Source organism: Elgaria multicarinata, chromosome 5 (genome assembly GCF_023053635.1).
Source record: "Elgaria multicarinata webbii isolate HBS135686 ecotype San Diego chromosome 5, rElgMul1.1.pri, whole genome shotgun sequence".
NCBI lineage: Eukaryota > Metazoa > Chordata > Lepidosauria > Squamata > Anguidae > Elgaria > Elgaria multicarinata.
Genome location: NC_086175.1, coordinates 126,781,459 through 126,804,274, shown reverse-complemented (window position 1 = coordinate 126,804,274; position 22,816 = coordinate 126,781,459). Strand labels below are relative to the sequence as shown.

General features: G+C 45.3%; 1 protein-coding gene across 4 annotated transcripts in view; it reads right to left on the bottom strand.

Moving 5' to 3' along the window:
* The window catches only part of DLG2 (discs large MAGUK scaffold protein 2), a 1,258,440-nt gene that overhangs the window by 1,091,225 nt on the left and 144,399 nt on the right, over positions 1-22,816 (bottom strand). For all 4 annotated transcript variants that reach the window (XM_063127200.1, XM_063127202.1, XM_063127201.1 and 1 more), the window contains exon 4: positions 18,793-18,938. In XM_063127200.1, coding sequence (XP_062983270.1) covers positions 18,793-18,938 — 146 coding nt within the window. The remainder of the gene's footprint in view (positions 1-18,792; positions 18,939-22,816) is intronic.

Genomic DNA, 22,816 nt, shown 5'->3' with positions numbered 1-22,816 from the left:
CAATGTAAAAACAAAACTGAGGGAGGCTTACAAGAGCTTGTATAAAATTACACAACATCATAAACCAATTAGCAAATTTATTCACTTGTAATTTTTAAAATAAATTGTTTAAATTAGTTATATTAATGTTTTTTTGCGGGGGAGAAACAACTTTGTGTAGAAAAATGGCTTTTTGAAATGACTAAGATAAATAAAATATTTAGGTATGGGTAACTACAGATATCAGTGAAATGGAGCAAATAATTTAATGATATTACAAGAGATAAATGTGGATCTAATGAGGTGATCATCATTACAGTTTTTAGTATGACAAACTTGCCAAGTATAGTTGATGTTATATGAGGATTACTAATATTAGGCCTTGTAAATATTTTGCTCAGCTTGATCAGCTTTTAATGGCATTGCTATGGGGAAACTAACAGATTACCTGTTACTGCCTATTCTGTTTTCTAACTATAAACCCGCAAAGAAAGAGGAAACTTTCCTAATCTATAATTGTCAAATTAACATTTGGCATTTTTAATAACTGAAGCTATGCATTGGATTAATGTAATGTAAAGCCAGTGTGGTGTTAGAATTGTGGCCTGGGATTTGAGAGACCCGGGTTCTACGCCCTTTCTTCACCTAAGGGGTTATCCAGGAAAATGGAGGGATATCCCTGCCTGCTCCCGGGATCCCCTGTGTGGCATTTGGATGCACAGGAACAATCCTGGGATGATCCCAGGATATAGGGCTAGTGTAGATATGCTCCAAGTCTCCACTCACCCATGAAGCTCACTGGGTGACTTTGGACTGGTGACTGACGCTTAGCCTAACCCACCTTACAGGGTTGTTGTGAGGATTAAATGAAGAGGAGGAGGATCGTGTAAGATCCTTGTGTTTCTTGCAAGAGGAAAAGAGGTGGGATATAAATGCAACAAATAAATAAATAAAGGTTCCGTCTTGAACCCCTTCCCCCATGGCCATTCTCATCCTTCTGAGCCAGCACCCCAGCAGGATTGATGCCTGCTTGTTGTTAGCCTGGACTGGCTGGCTGGCTGTCTCAGCCTTCTCCCTACCTTCCACAGGCAGTATTGCTGGAGAAGGCCCCTGACCAGACATGCAGGAAGGTTCACCCCGTGAGAAAGCCCGGTCTAGCTAAGGCCTTAGAGCCCAATGGAGTGAACACACTACTTTTATACTGCATGTATGTTGTGGGTATTTAATGTTCTTGTATTAATGCTTTCGTTTTATTGTAATTTTAACTTTTTGTAAACCAATGTGTGAAGCTGATGGAGGGAGCTTTATAAATAAGAGAGGGGGGCAACTTAAACCAACGGTCCCCTGTGCTTGACCCTTGTCCATTTTAGGTCAATCATACCTCTCCTATTGGCTTACAGTCACTCTATCTCTTCCTCTTCCTGTTGTGAAATACATAGATGTGAGATTTGTATGCAATCAAAATAAACATGTAGGATATAGAAAGTCTTTAAAGACTTTTGTGTGTGTGTGTGTGAAGAAATAGAATACAATCTTCAGCCACCCAGATTCCAAACTGGGTGGAAAACTCTGTCCTTGGGACATGGACAGCCGTGAATTCTTATGCATAGTGGCTTTGATTCCATAAACGATTAGAGGTGATAGATGCATAAGTGAGACAAATGACTCTAAGGATTTTAGAGAAAAGACCTGAACAAGCTATGTGCCCTCATCCTATCAAGTTTACTGATACATTTTAAACAATAGCTCCAAGAGAAGTCATTTTTTTAAAAAAAATGAGTAAGTCAGACTAAGTGTATGTTTGTTTTTGCAAGCTGTTAATGTACGGATGTTATTAGGAGCAATAAATATTTTTCCCCTGGTAGCACTGTCTTCCTGTCAGAAACCTGCTGGGACGCATATCTGCAGAATATGGATTCTTATGATTTCCAACAATACTTATGTATACATTCTCTTCATAAGGGGAAATGCTGCAACAATTGTAAAATGTAAAAGTCCTGGTGGATCAGACCAAGGGTCCATGTTGTCTATCATCCTATTTTCCATGGTGACCAGCCAGATCCTCTGGGAAGTCCAAAAGCAGGTAATCTCTCATTGAGGCTCCCAAGAAACAGGTTTTGGTGGTATACTGACTCTGAATTTGGAGATCCCTTATAGCAAGAACAGGCAGCAGGTCAATTGGGACCTACTGGAATCCCCTTCTTGGGTAAAATGCTTGAACAAGTGGTTTCCCATCAATTCCACGCATTCTTGGATGAAGCTGACTCTCTAGATCCATTTCGATCTGCCTTTAGGGCTGATTTGGGGACAGAAACAGCCTTGGTTGGCCTGTGTGTTGACGTTTGCCAATAGAGAGATGGGGGAGGCGTTCTGATGGTTCTCTTGGACCTCTCAGCAACTTTCAGTACCATCTACCATGGTATCTTTCTGGGTTGGCTGTCGGGGTTGAGAGTTGGGGGCACTGTTTTACAGTGGTTATATTCCTACTTGGTTGGCCATTTCCAGAAGATGGTGCTCGGAGATTATTGCTTTGTTCCATGGCAATTATGTCACGGGGTTCTGCAGGACTCAAGTTTTATCCCTCATGCTATTCAACATCTATGTGAAACCACTGGAGGAGTTATGTGAGGATGTGGGCTGAGGTTGTTATCAATATGGAGATGACACCCAGCTTTACCTTTCCTTTTCATCGAAACCAGGCAAGGCGGTAGATGTCCTCAACTGATGCCTGAGCAGAATAATTAACTGATGGGGACAATAAACTGAAGCTTAATCAAGACAATATGGAGGTACTCTTAGGTGGTTCATCTTCCCAGTTGAATGGTGTCCAACTGCACTCCCCCATCGCACCCCTGAAATATCAGCTGCACAACTTGGAGATGCTCCTGGATCTATCATTGTCCTATTGGTGGCCAGCAGCACCTTCTATCATCTTAGGCCAGGGATGGGAACCTCACACCCGCAGGTCATATGGTTCCTCATCTGGATTTCTAGCTCTTTAGTTAGGCTCCTCCTCTTGCCCCTCCGCTCCTAGAGCTCCACTCTCACTGGGTTTCTCCAAGCTCAGAGATGTGAAAAAGCAGCCCTTTCTGTAGAGCAGAGCTGGGAATGGATGGTGTAGGTGACAGGGCTTTGGCTGGGAGGGTCCTTCCTGATACTTACCAACTTCCTGGCTAATATCCAGCACCCAGAGTCAAAACTGTTTCCCACCTCTGGCTTAGGCTAATATACCGGCTGCAGACGGGCGGCAGCAGGGTGAGCATCTGACAAATCGGACACAACTGAGTTCGCCCATCCCTAATTTGGGGGCAAAATACAGGAAAGAATCACAAAGCTCCACATGTTATGTACTTTGAAACTAGGGGCGTTACTAGACGAGGCTCTAGCGCGCGTTACCTTCCGCAGTCACGTCGAGGCTTCCAGATGACGTTCACGAGGATCCGCCGTTATCCCGCGGTGAAGCCTCTTTCTCCCGACTTTAAAAAAGTGAGTTTTAGGACGCCTTTTCCTGCTGTCCCGCGGTAATTCGGAGTACGTGTGGGAGGATGTGAGGTCACTGCGGTCCGGACTGGGCAGGAAAAGGCGTGCTAAGGGGGAGTGGTCAGCGGCTTCGGTCAAGCCGCCTCCGCCATTTGCGCGCAGTCCGGCAGCTGGGGCAGCGCGGCGGAGCGGCTTTTTTTTTTTATTTCCCCAGTGACAGTTTGCGCAGGAACGGAGGACCGCAAAAGTGGCTGGTGACTCCTTGCGGTGGGCAGCTACCGTGGCCGCATAATGGCGGTGCTGTACGCTGCCTGTTAGTGTGGGTACCAGGCTGGCAGAGGGCAGAGCTGTTTGTGGGCTGCTGCCATGGCTACGGCCAGATGTGGGTTGGCTCCTTGGGATGGGGCACAGGGCACAGAGGCGATCATCGCCGCCGACACCTCAGAGGCATGATGGGAGATGTAGGCACAGAGTGGCCATGCAGACGATTGACCTCGGGTCATATGACACCCGCCACGACCCCCATCAGGAAGTGAGCGCATCAATGTTGACCCTCAACAGCACCAGCAGCACTTCGGCTGGCACTGGCACTGCCGCCGCTGCCGCCGCCAGGGCCGGCGGCGGCATCGCTGACGGCTGCGCAAGTTTGCGGTCTTTCGGACGTGCGCAAACCGTGCAGCGAGCGAAAAAAAAAGCCGCGGCAATCAGGCCGGTGTGGCTGCGCAACCGTTCTCGCGGCGGCAGCAGCACAACCGGCGCAAACTTCCGCCACAAATCGAAGGCAGGTGTGGATGATGAGGCGTCACGGCTGAACGGGAAAAGCCGCTTTCACCACTCCTCAACGACGGAACACCCGGTACGTCTAGCAACGCCCTATGAGATAGAGGCCCTTTCTGCACCTAAGGGTTATCCCAGAAAAATGGAGGAATCGTCCCTGCCTGCTCCCAGGATCCTTTGTGTGGCATTTGGATGCACAGGAACGAGCCCAGGACAATCCCGGGATATTTTTGTGAACCGCCCAGAGAGCTTTGGCTATTGGGAGGTATAAAAATGTAATAAATAAATAAATAAATAAAGCTGGTATAGACACCCCGTAAGTTGTGACTCAGGAAAATCCTGGTTCAAATTTCATCTCAGGCCATAGCTAGATGGGGCGAAATCCCGGGGTGATCCCCGTGATCGTCCCTGTGTGTCCACATGATGCACAGGGGATCCTGGGATCAGGGAGGGATGATCCCTCCCTTGACCCAGGATCTCGCCCTCCCCTTTAGGCCCGTTTTTTCCACGGTCTCAGGCTGAGCTCGAAACCGTGGAATGTTTCGACACCACGGTTTGTCCCGGCTCCTCACGATTCCTCGCGAGGAGCTGAGACCCGCGCATGGGACACAGAGCTGCTCAGGAGCACTTCGCCCATTGGGGGTGGGGTGAGGTGGGGGAAGCGGGGGAAGTAATTATTTTTTAAAAAAAACTGACATTTTGTGCACGAGCATTCGTGTGCTGCTGGCCCTTTAACCAGAAAAAAATGGCGGGCACGACGCCTCTCCATCTGAGGTTGTCGCGTGCCATGTGTGAACTGAGAGGGAGATCTCACTATGAAAAAGTCACGAGATCTTCACCCCTCCATCTCGCTAGGTCTAGCTAAGGCCTCAGTCATGAGTTCACTAGCCAGCTGTAAACACGCTACTATGAACTCATAGCTTTGACCCATATTAGCTTACCTGCACTTTTAAGGGCAGCATCAGAGGCCCTTCTCAGTTGCCCACCTTTGAGGGCAGTTAGGTGGGTAAGGACCCAGGAGAGGGCGTTTTCTGCAGCGGCCCCATACCTCAGGAATGAGTTGCCATTAGGGCTCTGTCAAATGCCATCATTGCATGCTTTTAGGAAGGACCTGAAGCCTTTTAAGAAGGCCTTGAAGTGGGAGGGGCTATAGGTCAGTGATGGAGCAAGCCTTGTATGCCAAAAGCCTTAGGTTCCATCCCTGGGCTAGGAAGGTATCCTGCCAAAACGCTGAAGAGCCATTGCAAATTCCAACAACACTAGGGTGACCATATGGAAAGGAGGACAGGGTTCCTGTATCTTTAAGAGTTGCATTGACAAGGGTATTTCAGCAGGTGTCATTTGTATACATGCAGCAGCTGGTGAAAGTCCCGCTTCGTCACTACAGTTAAAGCTGAAGGAGCTATAATAAAGTGACCAGATACAAAAGAGGACAGGGCTCCTGCAGCTTTAACTGTTGTGATGATGAGGGACTTTCACCAGGTGCTGCATGCATATGAAGGACACCTGCTGGAATTCCCTTTTCTATGTAACTCTTAAAGATACAGGAGCCCTGTCCTCCTTTCCACCCTAAACAACACTGGGCTAGATGGACCAATGTTCTGACTCAGTTCCGATGTCCCTACTCAGGTTCTGATGTTTTTTCTGGCCTTCCCCTGATTATGTTTTACTAGACAGTTCTGGTTTGTAGCTTCAATTGTGTTGCAGGTTTTTAGTGCTGTCTGGGCCAGATGTTTTATGGCTGGTACATATTGTTTTTATGAATGTTTGCTGTTTTATTGCTGTATCGGCTTTTATTTTATGAATTTTATTGCTGTAATAAAATTCATATACAATTCATCCAGGAGTCCCCCAAGCAGGACTAGAGATAGCCAGACCCTACCCCTGTTCTGCAATATGGCCAAAGCCAGGCCTAGGATAAATATTGCTTTGGCTGAGGAGTCCCTTTGGTGCTCACCATCTCCCCGGTGCAATTACAATTTCTTCCATTACTATCAATGGCCTTTTATAGTATGTGCAGTTCTTATGATCAAATCATGTTCTGATAGTTTTCATCTAGAACAAATGACATTAAACTGGAAATTGTACAAGGAAATACTTTAAAGCTGATGGAAGTTCAATTTTATAGTTCACACCCAAACGACCTGTAGAAATTAGAGGGCAGGTGGAAGTTAAAGCAGGGTGACCATATGGAAAGGAGGACAGGGCTCTTGTACCTTTAACAGTTGTGTAGAAAAAGGAATTTCAGCGTCCTTTGTATGCATGCAGCACCTGGTGAAATCGCCTCTTCATCACAGCAGTTAAAGCTGCAGGAGCCCTGCCCTCTTTTGTATCTGGTCACTCTAGCAGCTTTAATTATTGGGATGAAGAGGGACTTTCACCAGGTGCTGCATGCATACAAAGGACACCTGCTGAAATTCCCCTTTCAATACAACTGTTAAAGATACAGGAGCCCTGTCCTCCTTTCTATATGGTCATAGAATCATAGAATCATAGAATAGCAGAGTTGGAAGGGGCCTACAAGGCCATCGAGTCCAACCCCCTGCTCAATGCAGGAATCCACCCTAAAGCATCCCTGACAGATGGTCATCCTAGTTAAAGGCAGGCGACAGTATCCAACTGTGTCATTCTGTCAGCGCAAATGATGCTATGCTAGTGGAGCTAGCTTCTGAATTATGCGCAAGAGAAGAATCAAACTAAAGTTATGGTTGCGCAACCATGGTTGTGCAAGTGGTTGTGCATTACGCTTGTGCAACCCATTGCACAACCCACTGCCCCACTGCACGTAACACTAATGCAACCCATTGTGAAACCTGTTGCACAACATTTGTGCATCACTCTCATGCAATCCACTGTGTGACCTGTTGTGCATAGCACTTGTGCAACCCGTTGTGCAACCCCTTGTGCACAACACTTGTGCATCAGGTTACACAAGCACAAGGCACATCCACTTGTGCAACCATACTTGTGTAAATGTAACTGCCATGTCTAACCCTACTGCCCCTGTTTTGGGAGAAGGTGTTTCAGGTAATCAATCAGAATCAGATTCGGACCTAGAGGAGGAGGCGTCAGACACCAGCCAGCCTGTACCAGTGGGGGAGGAAGCTCTCACGGGCGATACCCCAGCTGCGTGTCAGCCCTCTCCAGAGCTTATCTCCTCAAGGCCAAATCCTACACACTCAGTGAGAAGTGAAGTTTCTTCCAGAGGAGAGTGCCCTGACAAGCTACCTGATGCTAGGGTCCGACGGAACCTAAAACGCACAGAGTGGAAGGAAGGTGTGAGAAAGTCAGTCCGACTAGGATTGCACCAGAACCTGCCTCTGCACCAGGCTCTCTGAAGTTACGGGCATTTAGGAAGGGGCTTCCTGTTCTCTTTGGTCAGACAATTGTCTTGCTTAGTTTGCATAGTTTTGCCTAGGGAGAAGATTCCAAGAGATTAGACTCTCTTCAGGTCAAAGAGATGCTTGCTGCTTAATAAAAGCTTTGTAGATTACCTAGCAAGCCTCGTCATTTGTCTCCCATCGAAAGCAAGAGCTTTCTGAGAAACACAACAGTAACTTTAGTTGTTGCGCAACCCCATTCGCAATGGGAAGATTCAACGGATCTCCACTAGCACTATTTGAATTGGGGAATGATACTGTTGGATACTGCCCATGTACTGCTTTCTCTTACCAGAGCTCACTGAAGATAGTAAACTCAACAACTCCAAGTCATCAAGCTCAGTTTGACACAGCCTTCAGCTTCATGCCCTGGGACAAGTGCCCAGCTCACCCACTAATAAGGCCGGCCCTGAATATGAACTACCTTAATTTTTTTATTGTAGGGAAGACAAGATAATGCACGCAAAGTTCTTTGTACATTCCAAAAGCTCTATCTAAATTGTTATTAATTAAATAATGTTGTTATTATTTAATTAAATAATGTTAACCAATAAATAATGCTAATGCTCTAAATAAAACTTGATAGGAAGCAGACCTAGTTCCAGATTCTGTGCTGTCTTTGTGCTTCATGCTGTCTCATGCCTGGGCACGGACGTGCGTGCTTTGAGAACAGGAGAAAAGAAAACCCATTCAGTACAACTACATATTTTTTGAATTGCTCTGCAATGGGAGGATTGATTAGACTCTCCTAAATCTATGTAGATGTGGGTCTTAAATAGCTCCAGGTTCCCAAAGGCGAGCTGCTGATGCGAAATAGATGAAAGGCTTGGTTACTACTCAAGGCAGAAGGATTCTTAAATGAGGGTTTTTATTGCTGCAACCTTTTAACAAGCAGGCAGTTGAGCTAAGGACAAAGAAGTAATTACAATGTTTGTAATAACTGGGTACGGAGAACGGGGAGGCAGTCCCAAGACAAGAGGCAATAGAAGCATGTATTTAATGTACTATACGTGTTCTGCTTTGCTGAGTGCTGTCCTGAACATGTGAAAGGCAGAGGACCACCGAAGGGGGGGGGGGCGGAATAACTTTAAAAGGATTTGAGACAAATTTGTCTCTCATCGTGGCTCCAGTTTCAAATGCAATATGCCACTGAATAATACCAGGGTTTTTCATTGGGGGGGGGGAATAAATATGAGAGAAGACTGTGGCTTTCACACCCTGTTCGTGAGCTTCCTTCCGGCATCTCATCGGCCGCTGCACCAAAAATGGAAGCGTGTTTTTCTCTCTCATTCATAATACTAGATCCCAACAGGGTCATCCCACAAAGCTGATTGGTGAGAGACCCAGGACAGAGAAAAGGGGAGAAGTCTTTCCTTTTATCTGTCCTGAATCTTCCACCCATCTCAGCTTCATGGGATGACCCTGTTGGGTTCTAGTATTATGAATGAGAGAGAAAAACACGCTTCCATTTTTGGTGCAGCGGCCGATGAGATGCCGGAAGGAAGCTCACAAACAGGGTGTGAAAGCCACAGTCCTCTCTCATATTTATAGTGAGGGAGAAAAGTGTCTCCACATTCTCCACACCATGCATAATTTTGTACACCTCTATCATGACTCCCCTTTCCCTCCTTTTTTCCAAGCTAAACAATCCCAGCTGTTGTAACCTTCCCTCATAGGGGAGATGCTCCAGCCCCTTAATCATTTTAGTTGCCCTTTTCTGCACTTTTTCCAGCTCTACAATATCTTTTTTTTTTAGATGTGGTGATTTGTATAGATTTGTATATAAGAACCTTTCATTTGGCCCTTAGACCAGTGAAGTGGTTAACAGTCACTGCCACGGATTCCTCTCCATTGTGGCCCAAAGGAGCTCTTCCACAAACAACCCCTCCAAGCAAGCTCTACTAGATCATTTATAGTCTATTCGTGTTGTGATACAAGCACAGTCAGACCTGCAGTTTCCAGCCAAATATTGAAGACTGACAGCAACTGGTTTCTTTCTTTCACCTCAATTTTCTCCCTGAATAAAAGGGCGAGAACATTACTGACTAAAAATACGCAGCTTCAGAGCCTGGGCTAATGAAAGCAGAGGTTAAAAGTGGAAAGAAGTGGAGTCTTTTAATAAAAATGCATGCATCTGAACAGAAGCCTAGTAACTCTAAGATGATGTTATTACTTCTAGTGCAAAACAAGATTGTTTCTCTCTCTCTTTCCTTATATCCAGAAGGATGAAAAACATTGGGCCTTGCTAGAAGAGGCCTTAGCGAGCTTTGAGGCCCGGTTTCCCTGCTGTGCGTCCACATGACGCACAGGGGAATCTGGGCCCAGGCCGCGCTGAAGCCTCCCCTAACACACCATAAGCGAAGTCGCTTATGGCGCGCCTTTTCCACAGCCCCGGCCTGAGGCACGTCTAGCAAGGTCCGTGGCTTTTTGCGGCTACTTGCTTACTCGCGAGTAGCCGGGAAAAGCCACGGACTGGGCACAGCGCTCAGCACTGTGCCCATCGGGCCAGGGAGATCACGGGGGGGGAGATAGGGGGGAAGGCCAGACCGGCAGGAGGGGGGGGAAGCCGGACATCGGGGATGGGATGGGGCCGAGGGACAGACAACCGGGGATGGGATGGGGGGAGGGACGGACAACCGGGGATGGGATGGGGCTGAGGGACGGACAACCGGGGATGGGATGGGGGAGGGACGGACAACCGGGGATGGGATGGGGGGAGGGACAGATAATTTTAGAAAAAAACCCACTTACCTTCTCCGGAGTTGTCGGGGCGCACGTGGCCCCTTTAACAAAAAAAAATGGCCGACGCTGCAGGGCTTCCATAGTCCCTGCGCATCGGCCGTCTAGGAGGCGGGGCGGCACACGCTAAAGTTAGCGCGCCGTCGCCCCGCCTCCCTGCCGTCTTATCCAGCTGGGTCTAGCAAGGCCCATAGTTTCCAAAAAGTTAGAGCATTAATGACTTGTGTTTATGAATGTAGCTGTGTTACATCAAAGAACTGCAATGTGGAATCGTTCGTCAAGCAGATTTGTCTACAAATCTGTGAGAGGATGGTAAACTAGAAGAGGAATGGGTTGTGAGTGGGGGAATGAAGAAGAAAGCAGGAAAGCAGAGATTGAACTAGCTCACAAGCAATCAAAACCCGTACTATGGGTTGTTGAATCATGAGTTGTAGTTACATGCAAACCCAGAACTATGGGTTAACTATGGATTGTTAACGATGAGCAATTTATGAAGAGAACCCATGGTTTTTTGTTCGGTTGTTTAAACTATCGGTTGTCATTACATGCAGACCCAGAACTGTAGGTTGTTCCTGAGTTGTGCTTTATTCATTTATTTATTACATTTTTATACCGCCCAATAGCCGAAGCTCTCTGGGCGGTTCACAAAAATTAATGCCGGTACTACAGCACTGCAAAGGTGTTTGGGATACAAGGAGGGAGCAGGCAAAGGGTGTAAGAACCAAACAACCCAGGAACGGCCAAAACAATCCGTGGTTTGTTCAATTGTCTGGCAGTCAAATCATTGGTTAACTCTGGGTAAGGCAATAACCTATTGGTTAATTAACCTATGGGTTGTTGTTACATTCAACTCATGATATAGGAAACAGTCCCTGTGGTAGAGAAGAAGCGGAAGATGGACAACTTAGCCTAAAAGTTAGGATGTTTAAAATCTGGCTGTGACAATTACCTTAGAGAAAGTTCTCGGAGTGGTTGCTTTTTCACTAGTCAGAAGAGAATCGAGTGGGAAGTGGTTTGCTTTCTCCTTCAAGCATGCATGGCTGAGGATGGATGAACCTGTCAGTTTCGTTTTTTCTCACTTTCCCAATCTTAAATCTGTTCCATCCCTTTTCCTCCTCAGTGTGACTTTTTCCCTAAGTCCGCATGAAGATTTGTATGCATTTCGGAGCACATTGCACCTGATACACACTTTTTTTGTGAGCCGTTTCCCTTCCACAGAATGCAACTTTGTACGTTCTTTTCACAAACGAATGCATTTTCCTGCACACTTTCCCTGCCTAATATCTAGAATTTTGTATGGATTTAAAAACAGAAACAACAAAATCTGGAGAAGTGTGAATACAAAAGGATAACAGCATTTTGGTTGGCCTATTGGCTCAGGAAATGGAAATCAAGTAGGTTCGAATTAAAATGGAACCCAGTGAAGGTCTCCTCCATCCTTACACATGGCAACGAGTGAGGACCAAAAAAGCATGTGGCATTAGTCATGTAGTTTTCCATTGAGTGCACATTGCCAGTGCATGGTCACTGGGGGCTGGGCTGGTTGGGACCACGGCATGAGGAGTACGGGGGCTTTAACCTCTCTTTTGCCCCCAAATTCCCATCAGGCCTAATCACTGCAGTCCAAGGCTGGCAATTTGCATTGGGAAAAGGTTCCCATTCCATTTTATAGGACTCCCCCCCCCCAAAAAAAATGTGAATTGCATTGATTCGGGCTCCCTGTTCTGAATTGGGACCACAGTGGGGGACACAGGGTCAAAGTCCTCCTAATCCCCAATTCAGCAATGTCAGAAATGCAAACCTTGCACTCAAGGGCAAATTGCATGACTAACGTCATGTGCTTTTCTGGCATTCAAGAGTAGGGTGACCATATGAAAAGGAGGACGGGGGTCCTGTATCTTTAACAGTTGTATTGAAAAGGGAAGTTCAGCAGGTGTCATTTGTATATATGGGGAACCTGGCGAGATTTCCTCTTCATCACAACAGTTAAAGCTGCAGGTGCCCTGCCCTCTTTTAAATCTGGTCACTCTAGTATAGCTCCTGCAGCTTTAACTGGTGTGATGAAGAGGGAATTTCACCAGGTTCTCCATATGTACAAATAATACCTGCTGAAATCCCCCTTTCTATGCAACTGTTAAAGATACAAGAGCCCTGACCTCCTTTTCATATGGTCACCCTATTCAAGAGTGCTCTAGCAGAGGTGGAGGAGGGCCTACTTTCTGGCTAGAAGGTTCAAGAAGTGGCAAAAAGCAAAACCAAAACCCAAAAAAGTTCTCCCCATAAAGTTTCTCCTCCCTCAATTGTCTTCACCAACAGCTATTCCACCTATGTCCTGCAAAATCCCTCTTCCGCTTCTGATGCATCCATAAACTGACCAAAACAGATAAGCTATGCAAAAGTGACTTTCTGGTCTGAACTGAACAACTGACTTAACAAAAAAAACTTTTTTAGTGTCTTTGGCTACTGTTTTGATAAAATTCTTTATCCTACTGATGAAGACCCTTGGGGTTAAAGCACATCTGGTACAGCTAGATGTGTACTAATATAGACTAAAATATGACTATTAGAAACAAGTTAAGTCACTATGCTTGTGGACTGTCTAGATTTTCTTTGGGTATAATTTGATATGGTTTGTTATATAATTAAAATTTTAGAACATACATAAGAAGTGCCATGCTGGATCAGACCAAGGGTCCATCTAGTCCTGCACTCTGTTCGCACTGTGGCCAACCAGCCATCTGCCAGGGACCAACAAAGCAGGACGTGATGCAACAGCACCCTCCCACCCATGTTCCCCAACAACTGGTGCACACAGGCTTACTGCCTCGCATACTGGAGATAGCACACAACCATCAGGGCTAGTAGCCATTAATAGCCTTCGCCTCCAGGAATTTATCCAACCCCCTTTTGAAGCCATCCAGATTGGTGGCCATCACTACATCTTGTGGTAGTGAGTTCCATAATTTAACTATGTGCTGTGTGAAGAAGTACTTCTTTTTATTTGTCCTGGATCTCCCACCAATCAGCTTCGTGGGACGACCCTGAGTTCTAGTATTTTGAGAGAAGGAGAAAATGTCTCCCGAGCCACATTCTCCATACCATGTAAAATTATGTACACCTCTATCATGTCTCCCCTTCGCCTCCTTTTTCCAAGCTAAACAATCCCAGTTGATGTAACCTTCCCTCGTAGGGGAGATGCTCCAGCCCCTTTAGTTGCCTTTTTTCTCCAGAGTGAGGCGAGGTTGTACAAGGCAGTGTCAAGACAGCCCCAAAACCTTGCTCAGGAGTCGCAGCAGAGGAGTGGCCGGGCAGTGCCTGCTGGAAGGCAACCTGCAATTGGTCGCCTTCCACCAGGAAGAGGGCAGAGGCGGCTCCGGTCCCTGGATGACCACCCATAAACTCCACGCTCCCTCCTTTGTGTCAGGATAATCCAACACCACCTTGTGGGAGGGAAAGTGCAGGGTTTTCGAGGGACGTGGTTCTGTGAAGACACTTCCCTTATGGTAGAATGCTGTTTTGCCTTCTTGTATAGGGCTCATCTACACCAAGCAGGATATTCCACTATGAAAGCAGTATATAAAAGGCAGGAGCCAAACTACTGCTTTATAGTGGTATTAAAGTGCACTGCAGGATCTTCACTACTGCTTTACAGTGGTACTGAAGTGCACTGACAAGTGTTGGGGCCCATGTCACATCTACACCAAGCAAGATATAGCACTATGAAAGCAGTATGAAAGCAGTATATGGCATGGGTCATGGGCCCCCACAGTTGTCAGTGCACTTCAATACTTCTATAAAGCAGTAGTGTGGCTCCTGCTTTTTATATACCGCTTTCATAGTGGAATATCCTGCTTGGTATAGATGAGTTCCTTGGGATGGAGGACTCAAAGCACTTCTGTAGCCCATAGGCAACTTGTTGTCTTAAACAGTACATTTCTACTCCTGAAACTGCAGAAAATTTAATCAAACTTTTTGAAGTACATATACAAAAAGAAGCCAAAGTTCTCACTTTCAACTTATGATTTCTATCAAGATTTTTCAACTTCTTTAAAAACAATAACACTGCCTCAAATACTGGAGATAGCACACCACCATCAGGGCTAGCAGCCATTGATAGCCTTTGCCTAAGTGCTGTTCTTAAACCTCTGACATCTAGGAGGTTTTGACTGATTTCTCCTGAAAGGGCTTGAGCTGCACTCTGTAGCAGCTGGCACTGGTTATAGCTGAAAGGTGTCTACCTAGCAACCATCCTTCATGCCTTCATAAACTCAATCCTAAGTGACTCCCACAGGGCTGCCTTTCGTTACTGCTTGGCTGCACAGCTTGTGTGGAACGACACAGCTCACCTCTTGCGCAAAGTAAGCTGACACCCGCGTCCCAGAATTACAGAGGCTTCCAACAGCTTCCTTGTAAAGATTACTGTGACCTGACCATGTATGCAATGAGCTTTGAGGACACGGGAAAAGCCTGTAGAAGTCCTACGGGTATCAAGGCCAGAGCTGTCTCACTAATGGGGACAGAGCAATTGCTTGCCCGTAACGTGCTCCGAGCTCATCCATGAAGATGGTGCATGAATACAGGTGCACAAGGTGCATGCACATATGGTAGCATCAATTTTGAAAACCTCTTTGAGGACCCTGGCTGGAAAATGGACATAGAAATGCCAGTGGTGCATAAATAATGAAAGGTATGTCTTAGGTGCAACATTATGACTCAATTACCAACCAGCCTGCTGCAGGAGTAGCAAACGCAGCCCTGCTCGTTACTGTTGGGGAGATGCACATGCCAGCTTATTTATTTATTTATGGGATTTCAAACCTGCATTTCCACCACCAGACTGGAGCGCTTAAGGCAGCTTCCGTAAGACATAAAATAATTGATCATCAAAACTAAAAAAAAAACCCACCTCAAAAATCAAATCTATGATAAAACCAATGTTTTGTTTTGTTTTTAGTTTAAAGAAGCAAGCTTTGGCCCTGTTCAGATAACATGCTAAACCATGATAGTTAAGTGTTTTGAGCTGAAAATTATGGCTTTGAGTGGTGTGTGAATCATTCCTAACCATGGTAGCTACATAGCCACAGTTTAAACATGCTCACTAACCATGTGCTGCAAAAGGGTTAGCAGCCTAACCATGGTTTAGTATGTTGTCTGAACAGGCCCAAATAAGTTCAGCACTTCAGATAGCTCCTTTAGGGTTTTGGCTAGTTCTGACCCAAATTCAGAATGGATTCACAGCCCCACCTAAATTTGAGCCACCAGCCTCTACTCCATCTGGTCCAGCACTCTGTTCACACAGTGGCCAACCAGCTGTTGACCAGGGAGCCAGAAAGCAGAACATGGTGCAACAGCACCCTCCCACCCATCTTCTTCAGCAAGTGGTGCACACAGGCTTACTGCCTCGGATACTGGAGGTAGCACACAACTAACAGGGCTAGTAGCCATTGATAGCCTTCTCCTCCAGGAATGTATCCAACCCCTTTCTAAAGCCATCCAAATTGGTGGCCATCACTACATCTGGTGGTCGTGAGTTCCATAATTTAACTGTGTGCTGTGTGAAGAAGTCCTTCCTTTTATTTGTCCTGGATCTCCCACCAATCATCTTCATGGGATGACCCCATTGGGTTCTAGTATTTTGAGAGAGGGAGAAAAATGTCTCCCCATTCACATTCTCCACACCATGCATCATTTTGTACACCTCTGTCATGTCTCCCTTTAGCCTCCCTTTTTTCCAAGCTAAACAATCCCAGCTCTTGCAACCCTCCCTCATAAGGGTGATGCTCCAGCCCCTTAATCCTTTTAGTTGCCCTTTTCTGCACTTTTTTCATCTCTATAATTTCCTTTTTTAGGTGTAGAGACCAGAACTGTATACAGTGTTCTAAGTGTGGTCGCACCATAGATTTGTATAAAGGCAGTGTGATACTGGCCGTTTTATTTTCAACTAAGCTTTAGGAGAGCATCAGCTCATCTTTTTAAAATGGGACAAAAACTGTGGGGAAGAGGGTAGGAATCCAAAATAGGGCACCAGTTGAATAAGAGCCAAAAAATACATGCTAAAAAGCATACAACTGCACAGAAATATTATAATGAGTGACAAAAAGGGGTAGATAAACCAATTCAATAGAAAATTACTATATAGCAACGTATAAAGTAAGCAAAGCCGTGCATGGCTAAATAGGACTGAAACCGGATTTCTGTTAAAAAAAATTGCTCATCTGAAAAACCTTTGGTCATGTGTGTTTAGTAATATTCACATTTTGGAGTTACCTTGTATTTGCTGAATACCTATCAAGTGTGGGGTGTTTTTTATGTATATGTTTAATTACCTTGTGTGACAGCCTATCTTTGCTTACTTTGTATGTTGTTACGTAGTAAATTTCTATTGCATTGGTTTATAATGAATTTTTTGTCATTCATTATAAGTTTGTGCAGTTGTATGCTTTTTAGCATATTCTTTTTTGTGAACTGCCCAGAGAGCTTCAGCTATTGGGCGGTATAGAAATGTAATAAATAAATAAATAAATAAAGCATGGCCACCTAGAAAACCCCAGAGGGCCAGATTGGGAACCCTGGGCCTGAGATTCCCCATCTTGCTTTAACGTGCGATATCAGTGTGATGACCACCTCTGCTCTGGGTTTACTCTGGGTGGGAATCTACACTGGTGTTATTCTAACGTTTTGAATGGGTTACTGTAACGCATAGCGTCACGTGACCCTGGGTCTCCAACATTGTAAATGAGTCATACTTCCAGGTTCTACTTCTTAGTTCCAGCGTGGCTACAGATTCATGTGCCTCCTACCGGTAATTTTCCTCTCCATTTCTCAGAGTTGCTGGGTTTGCTCCGCCCACTTCCTGTTCTCCTTCCTTCGCCCCGTTTGCTATCTTATCTGCTACAGCAGATAAATCACACCAGGGTTATACTGTGCAATCACTGACAATTGCATGCAAAGGACTCAGAACTTTTCCACCTTAGAATCTGTTTTTATTGTGAAGTACTCCCATGCATCCTGCCTTAAAATTTGAATCAAATTCGGTCATCGGTTGATTTTTTATGATTTTTTTTAACATTTCCCCCCTCTTTGCAAAGGAGCTGAGGAGCGCTCAAAGGATCGCTGTAGCTCCGTGCAGGAAAAATTAACAAGGGTCTCTTGGTCCCAGTCCAAAACTCATGACCAGCGGGACTTAAATGCAGCTGCTGCTAAAACTTTTCAATTTGGTGTCCCATCCCAACCCTGACCAGACCCAACCCTGCTTAGCTTCAGCAAAGTGGCTGGCTCCTATGCGTTCAGGCAATTCCCTGGGACTTGTGTTAAGATGTTTTGGGAGTGAGTGAGTTTGTGTGTGCTTATGACTATTGCCCTGCACTTCTGGCTAGGAATGAGGCAGGCAGTGGGCGGAGCAAACCCAGCAGCTCTCAGAGAAGAGGGAGGGAGAACAACGAAAGGATTTAACAATTTGCCCTGCAGTAACGTTACAGCTACAGAGAACCAATACAGAGAACCACGTTAGAAAGGGACACTAGCAACGTTATAAGACTAGTGTAGATCCGGCCTGGATCTCTCTTCTTCTTTCTTGACCCCAAAGGACCCATCTCAGGTGCCTTCATCAGGGGTTTGGGATGCTAAAGCCGTCCCTGTGGTGCGCCTACTTCTGCTTAGGCCCCACAGCTATACAGATCCGCACCCTCGCCCCAAACTTCTCTCTTCCGCTGCCACCATAGATCGACCTGTACCCTTCAATAACCACACCAGGTGTAAATGAATGTAATTTAATAACAAGACATGAATGCAGGTTCAAAAGCTTAATGGTTTCTCTCAGTTCGCAAGCGTAACGGTTTCAGATGGTAATTTCACTTCAGTGTTTCAATTGTAACTTTATAAGTACTCCTACCTACTCTATCCCTTCTAAACTACACTATTCTCTCTCCCACACACTAATCCATCAAAACAACAAAACACAGAGACCCTTCCTATCTCTATTCCAAATCTCTCTCTCCACATATTCCCTCCACATATATATGTCACACAGTCCTCCGACTCCTCCCATTCTCTCACACCGATCCAGACGCTCCACACAAACATCCAATCAGCACTCTCTTTCAATCCAGCACTCACTCCCCACCCCACCCCTCTATGGCTTAATACTTACCATTCTGCTACAAACGCACAGTGGGTACCTTCTTTAAACTCCGCAAACCTTAGTAAACTTTTATATTACACTTAACATCATAGCCATATGCAGTAAAACATCACAGTCAGATATCGAAATCAGGACCTACTGCATGCAAAACATGTGTGTGGATGTATGACTTTATACTAACTAATCCATGTGGGGTCTGAGAACCAGCACTCAGTATGATCCATTTTTCCAACTCCTGAGCCACAATTCTGTTTTGTTTATGTATTCACAATGGAGCCGTTAATTAAAGCACTGTACCTCTGGGGTTTTGTTCTGACTTTCGTCGTCGGTTACCAGAGAATGCGTCTTCTCCCATTTTTCTGCAACTTGGTTTGCCTCTTCAATCTTTTCCTGGCAACTTTTCTGGGAGTTTAGCAGCGTCACTTCATAAAATTCTTGGATGTCTGTTGGTAAATGAGAAATAATGTTGTTGTTGTTGTTTTAAAAAAAGTCTATATTTGACATACCAGATACAGAGGTGACGGAGTGTTTACTCTTTAAAAATCAGCATGCATTACGTGCTTGTTGAAAACTGCATTGCATTAAGATATGCGTATTGTCTCTTTTCTAGCAGGAAGGTGCTGACAGACAAATTACCATTCTATAATGCTGGGACTTTTTTTTTTTAAAAAAAAAAAACCACTTTCCTTTTAAAATATTGTATTAATCTTTTCATAAATATTACATGAATATATGAATAATGCATGGCTAATCATTACTGAATGAAAACTCGGAGTAAACAAACTCACTGGAAGAGACTCCTGCAAGTATATTGCAAAACAGTGTAATATTTCCTCCCTTTCTCCCACTTCACACAACCCTAACAACTCCCAATCATGGATTGATGCAATGCTAAAGGAATAAATATCTTCAAATAAACTAGATACCCGCAGCCACAGATGTCACTAGGTATTTCAAAACATCGTGTGACTGTCAATATTCAAAAACACAACTCCGAGGGAGCAATCCTATGCCCCCTAGACAAAGTCTGGGAGGCGGGGAAAGAGGATACGTCTGATTAGTCTGATACGTTAGGCCTCATCTAGAGTATTGCGTCCAGTTCTGGGCCCCACAATTCAAGAAGGATGTAGACAAGCTGGAGCATGTTCAGAGGAGGGCAACCAGGATGATCAGGGGTCTGGAAACAAAGCCCTATGAGGAGAGACTGAAAGAACTGGGCATGTTTAGCCTGGAGAAGAGAAGATTGAGGGGAGACATACTAGCACTCTTCAAATACTTAAAAGGTTGTCACACAGAGGAGGGCCAGGATCTCTTCTCGATCCTCCCAGAGTGCAGGACACGGAATAACAGGCTCAAGTTAAAGGAAGCCAGATTCCAGCTGGACATCAGAAAAAACTTCCTGACTGTTAAAGCAGTATGACAATGGAATCAGTTACCTAGGGAGGTTGTGGGCTCTCCCACACTAGAGGCCTTCAAGAGGCAGCTGGATTACCATCTGTCAGGGATGCTTTAGGGTGGATTCCTGCATTGAGCAGGGGGTTGGACTTGATGGCCTTGTAGGCCCCTTCCAAAGCTGCTATTCTATGATTCTATGATTCCAAGATCTGAGGTTGGAGATAACACTCTGAGCTCAGTCCCAGAAGTCCGAGCTCCCGTCTGCTGCCTCCCAAGGTCACAAAGGTGATCTCAGAGGGAAGGGGAAAGGGTGTGCCATTGGGCAGGGAGGAGACGGGACTGGGAAGCCTTATGGTGTATCCAGAGCCTCCCCAGCTGCCTTCACTCCCACTTACCGACAACTCAGCTAGATGGGCAAAAAGCCCATCTAGCTAAATTGCAGAGCAGGGGGAGCACAGGGGTGAATATTGCCTCTGCTGGTCCCCCACTCTGTGTTGGACATTTGGAAGCCTTGACATGTGAATGTCAAGGGTGGATCCGACAGGATTGCACCCTGAGGCTACTAACTAGTCATCAGGGGAAAGGCTTGTATCACAGTAGTATAACACATGCTTTAGATGCAGACGGTCCCAGCTTCAATCCCCAGCATCTCCAGGAAGGGCTGGAAAATATTCCTGAAGAGCTGCTGCCTTGCAATGTCGATGATACTGCATTTGGACACTACTTTATGCCAAGCATGCTGGATTAATAAGCCACAATGTGAGAATGCCGTGTGCTAGTGATTGCAGCTTGTTCATCATGTAAACCAGGTAAATAAATCAAGAAAGGATAGCTTTGTATTATGTGTCCAAACTCACAATTCAGGGACAGTACATCCAAATAAGCTAGGACTGTTTTTAACCATGGTTTAAAGATGGCTTACAATCCCAGCTTGTTCGGGCACAATGAACCATAAACTTGGGTTTGGACGTAGCTCAAATCTCCCCATTCCTGTTGTTTCTCCTCTCATACAAAGGAAGTAGTAAAGCTGGAGCAAATGAAGTGCATGCACCAGTAGGCTGCTCATTCACATCATGGTTTATTAAGCCAGGATTCCTGTTTTAAAGTGACATCCGAATATGACCATTGGGTTCAATAAGAGTTAGGCAATATATGTCCTATGGGCTGCATCTAGACTCAGAGCCCCCAGTGTAGCCCCTGCCCCCACCCTCAAAATATGGGGGACCCCCAAAATGTTTTTTTTTAAAAAAAAATCAACCAAAATGGAGCACCAAAAGGGTCAAAATTAGCTTGTTGGCAAGCTTATTTTGACCCTTTTGGTATTCCATAGCAGCTCTGGATGCCATTTTGTTTTTATTTTATTTTACTTATTCCCCTTCCCTATTTTTGGCACCTGCAGAGAGGGTCTTAGGGAGCAAAAATGGCCCTTAGAACTCCAAATTTGCCCAGCCCTCAGCTAGATGGACCAATGCTTCCTATTACATCTTGTTAATCCTCACAGAGCTCACTGGCTCCAGTCCAGATAAGTATTGAGAAGTGACAACTATTTGGAGTTCGTGGACTAAGAAAAAGAGTGGATGGCATTTGCATGGAGATATCAAATAATACAGATCAGATAATACTGATCTATGAATCTGTTCCAACTGCTTGGTGGACAATGAAAGTTCATCTGAGACCCCCATACATCAACTTGGGCCTTTGCTAGACCACGGGTTAGCCCAGGGCTCACCCTGGGCTCGCCTCTGTGCGTCCAGATGACGCACAGGGGATCCCGGGCTCAGGCAGGGGTCAAGCCTCCCTTGCCCTGGGGTAACGGGCTCCAGTTGTAGCCCAGTATTTCCCACGGCCTCGGGCTAAGCCCGAGACCATGAGCGTGTAGACCGTTTCGCCGCTTTTCCTGGCTACCGCAATTACTCGCGAGTAGCCGGGAAAAGCGGCGGACAGGACGCAGAGCTCCTCAGGAGCGCTGTGCCCATTGGTGCAGGGGGCGAGATCAGGGCGGGGGGGAGCAGCGACATAATTTTTTTAAAAAAAAATACTTACCATTGCCGCTCGAGCGTTCCTGCGCAGCGGCCCCTTTAAACAAAAAAAATGGCGGACGCGATGAGGCTTTCCTGCAGCCCGTCGCGTCTGATGTCTGGATTAGAGTGACGGCCTGTGCTACTTGTACCGCAGGCTCGTCCCTCCTCCCACATGGATTCCCAGGTAGATCTAGCAAAGGCCTTGGTGGCTTGATGTTTTGTTTTTTTGTTTTTTTTAATATTTTTATTTTCTACAATACTTAAACATACACCATTACAATTAAAGAAACAACATACTACATAAATGTTGAATAACATCAATATCATATCTATATAACATGATCAAACTTAACATATAAGTGCACCCCCCACCTCGGGATCTCATTCCTGATTCCAAAATCTCATTGTTTCTTCTGCTGGTGGTTTCCCACTTCCTTTAGAAAACACGAATATTAGGAACTGTTTCCAGATTCCTTCAAAATCATTTGTTTTAGCTATACCTCTTCTGAATTTAATATTACAAGTCAATTTATCATTAATAGCTATGTCCCATACTTCTTTATACCATTCTTCAATACAATAATCCCCTTGAAACTTCCAGTTCCTAGCTACAATCAATCTTGCTGCAGTCAGCAAATTCGTTATCAATTCCTTAATTTCTTTTTTACATTTTAAATCTTCAAATAGTGACAGTAATGCAACTTTTGGTGTTCGTTCTATCTTCATTCCCACAATTTCTTCAATCTCCAAAAACACCATCTTCCACAATTTTTGAACATATTTGCATTCCCACGTTCCTTTTCCCCCACATCCTCTCCAACAATTTGCTGAGTGCTGATTATTTATTTTATTTAATCTAACCGGGGTTAGGTACCACCTCCATATAATTTTAAAGTAATTCTCTT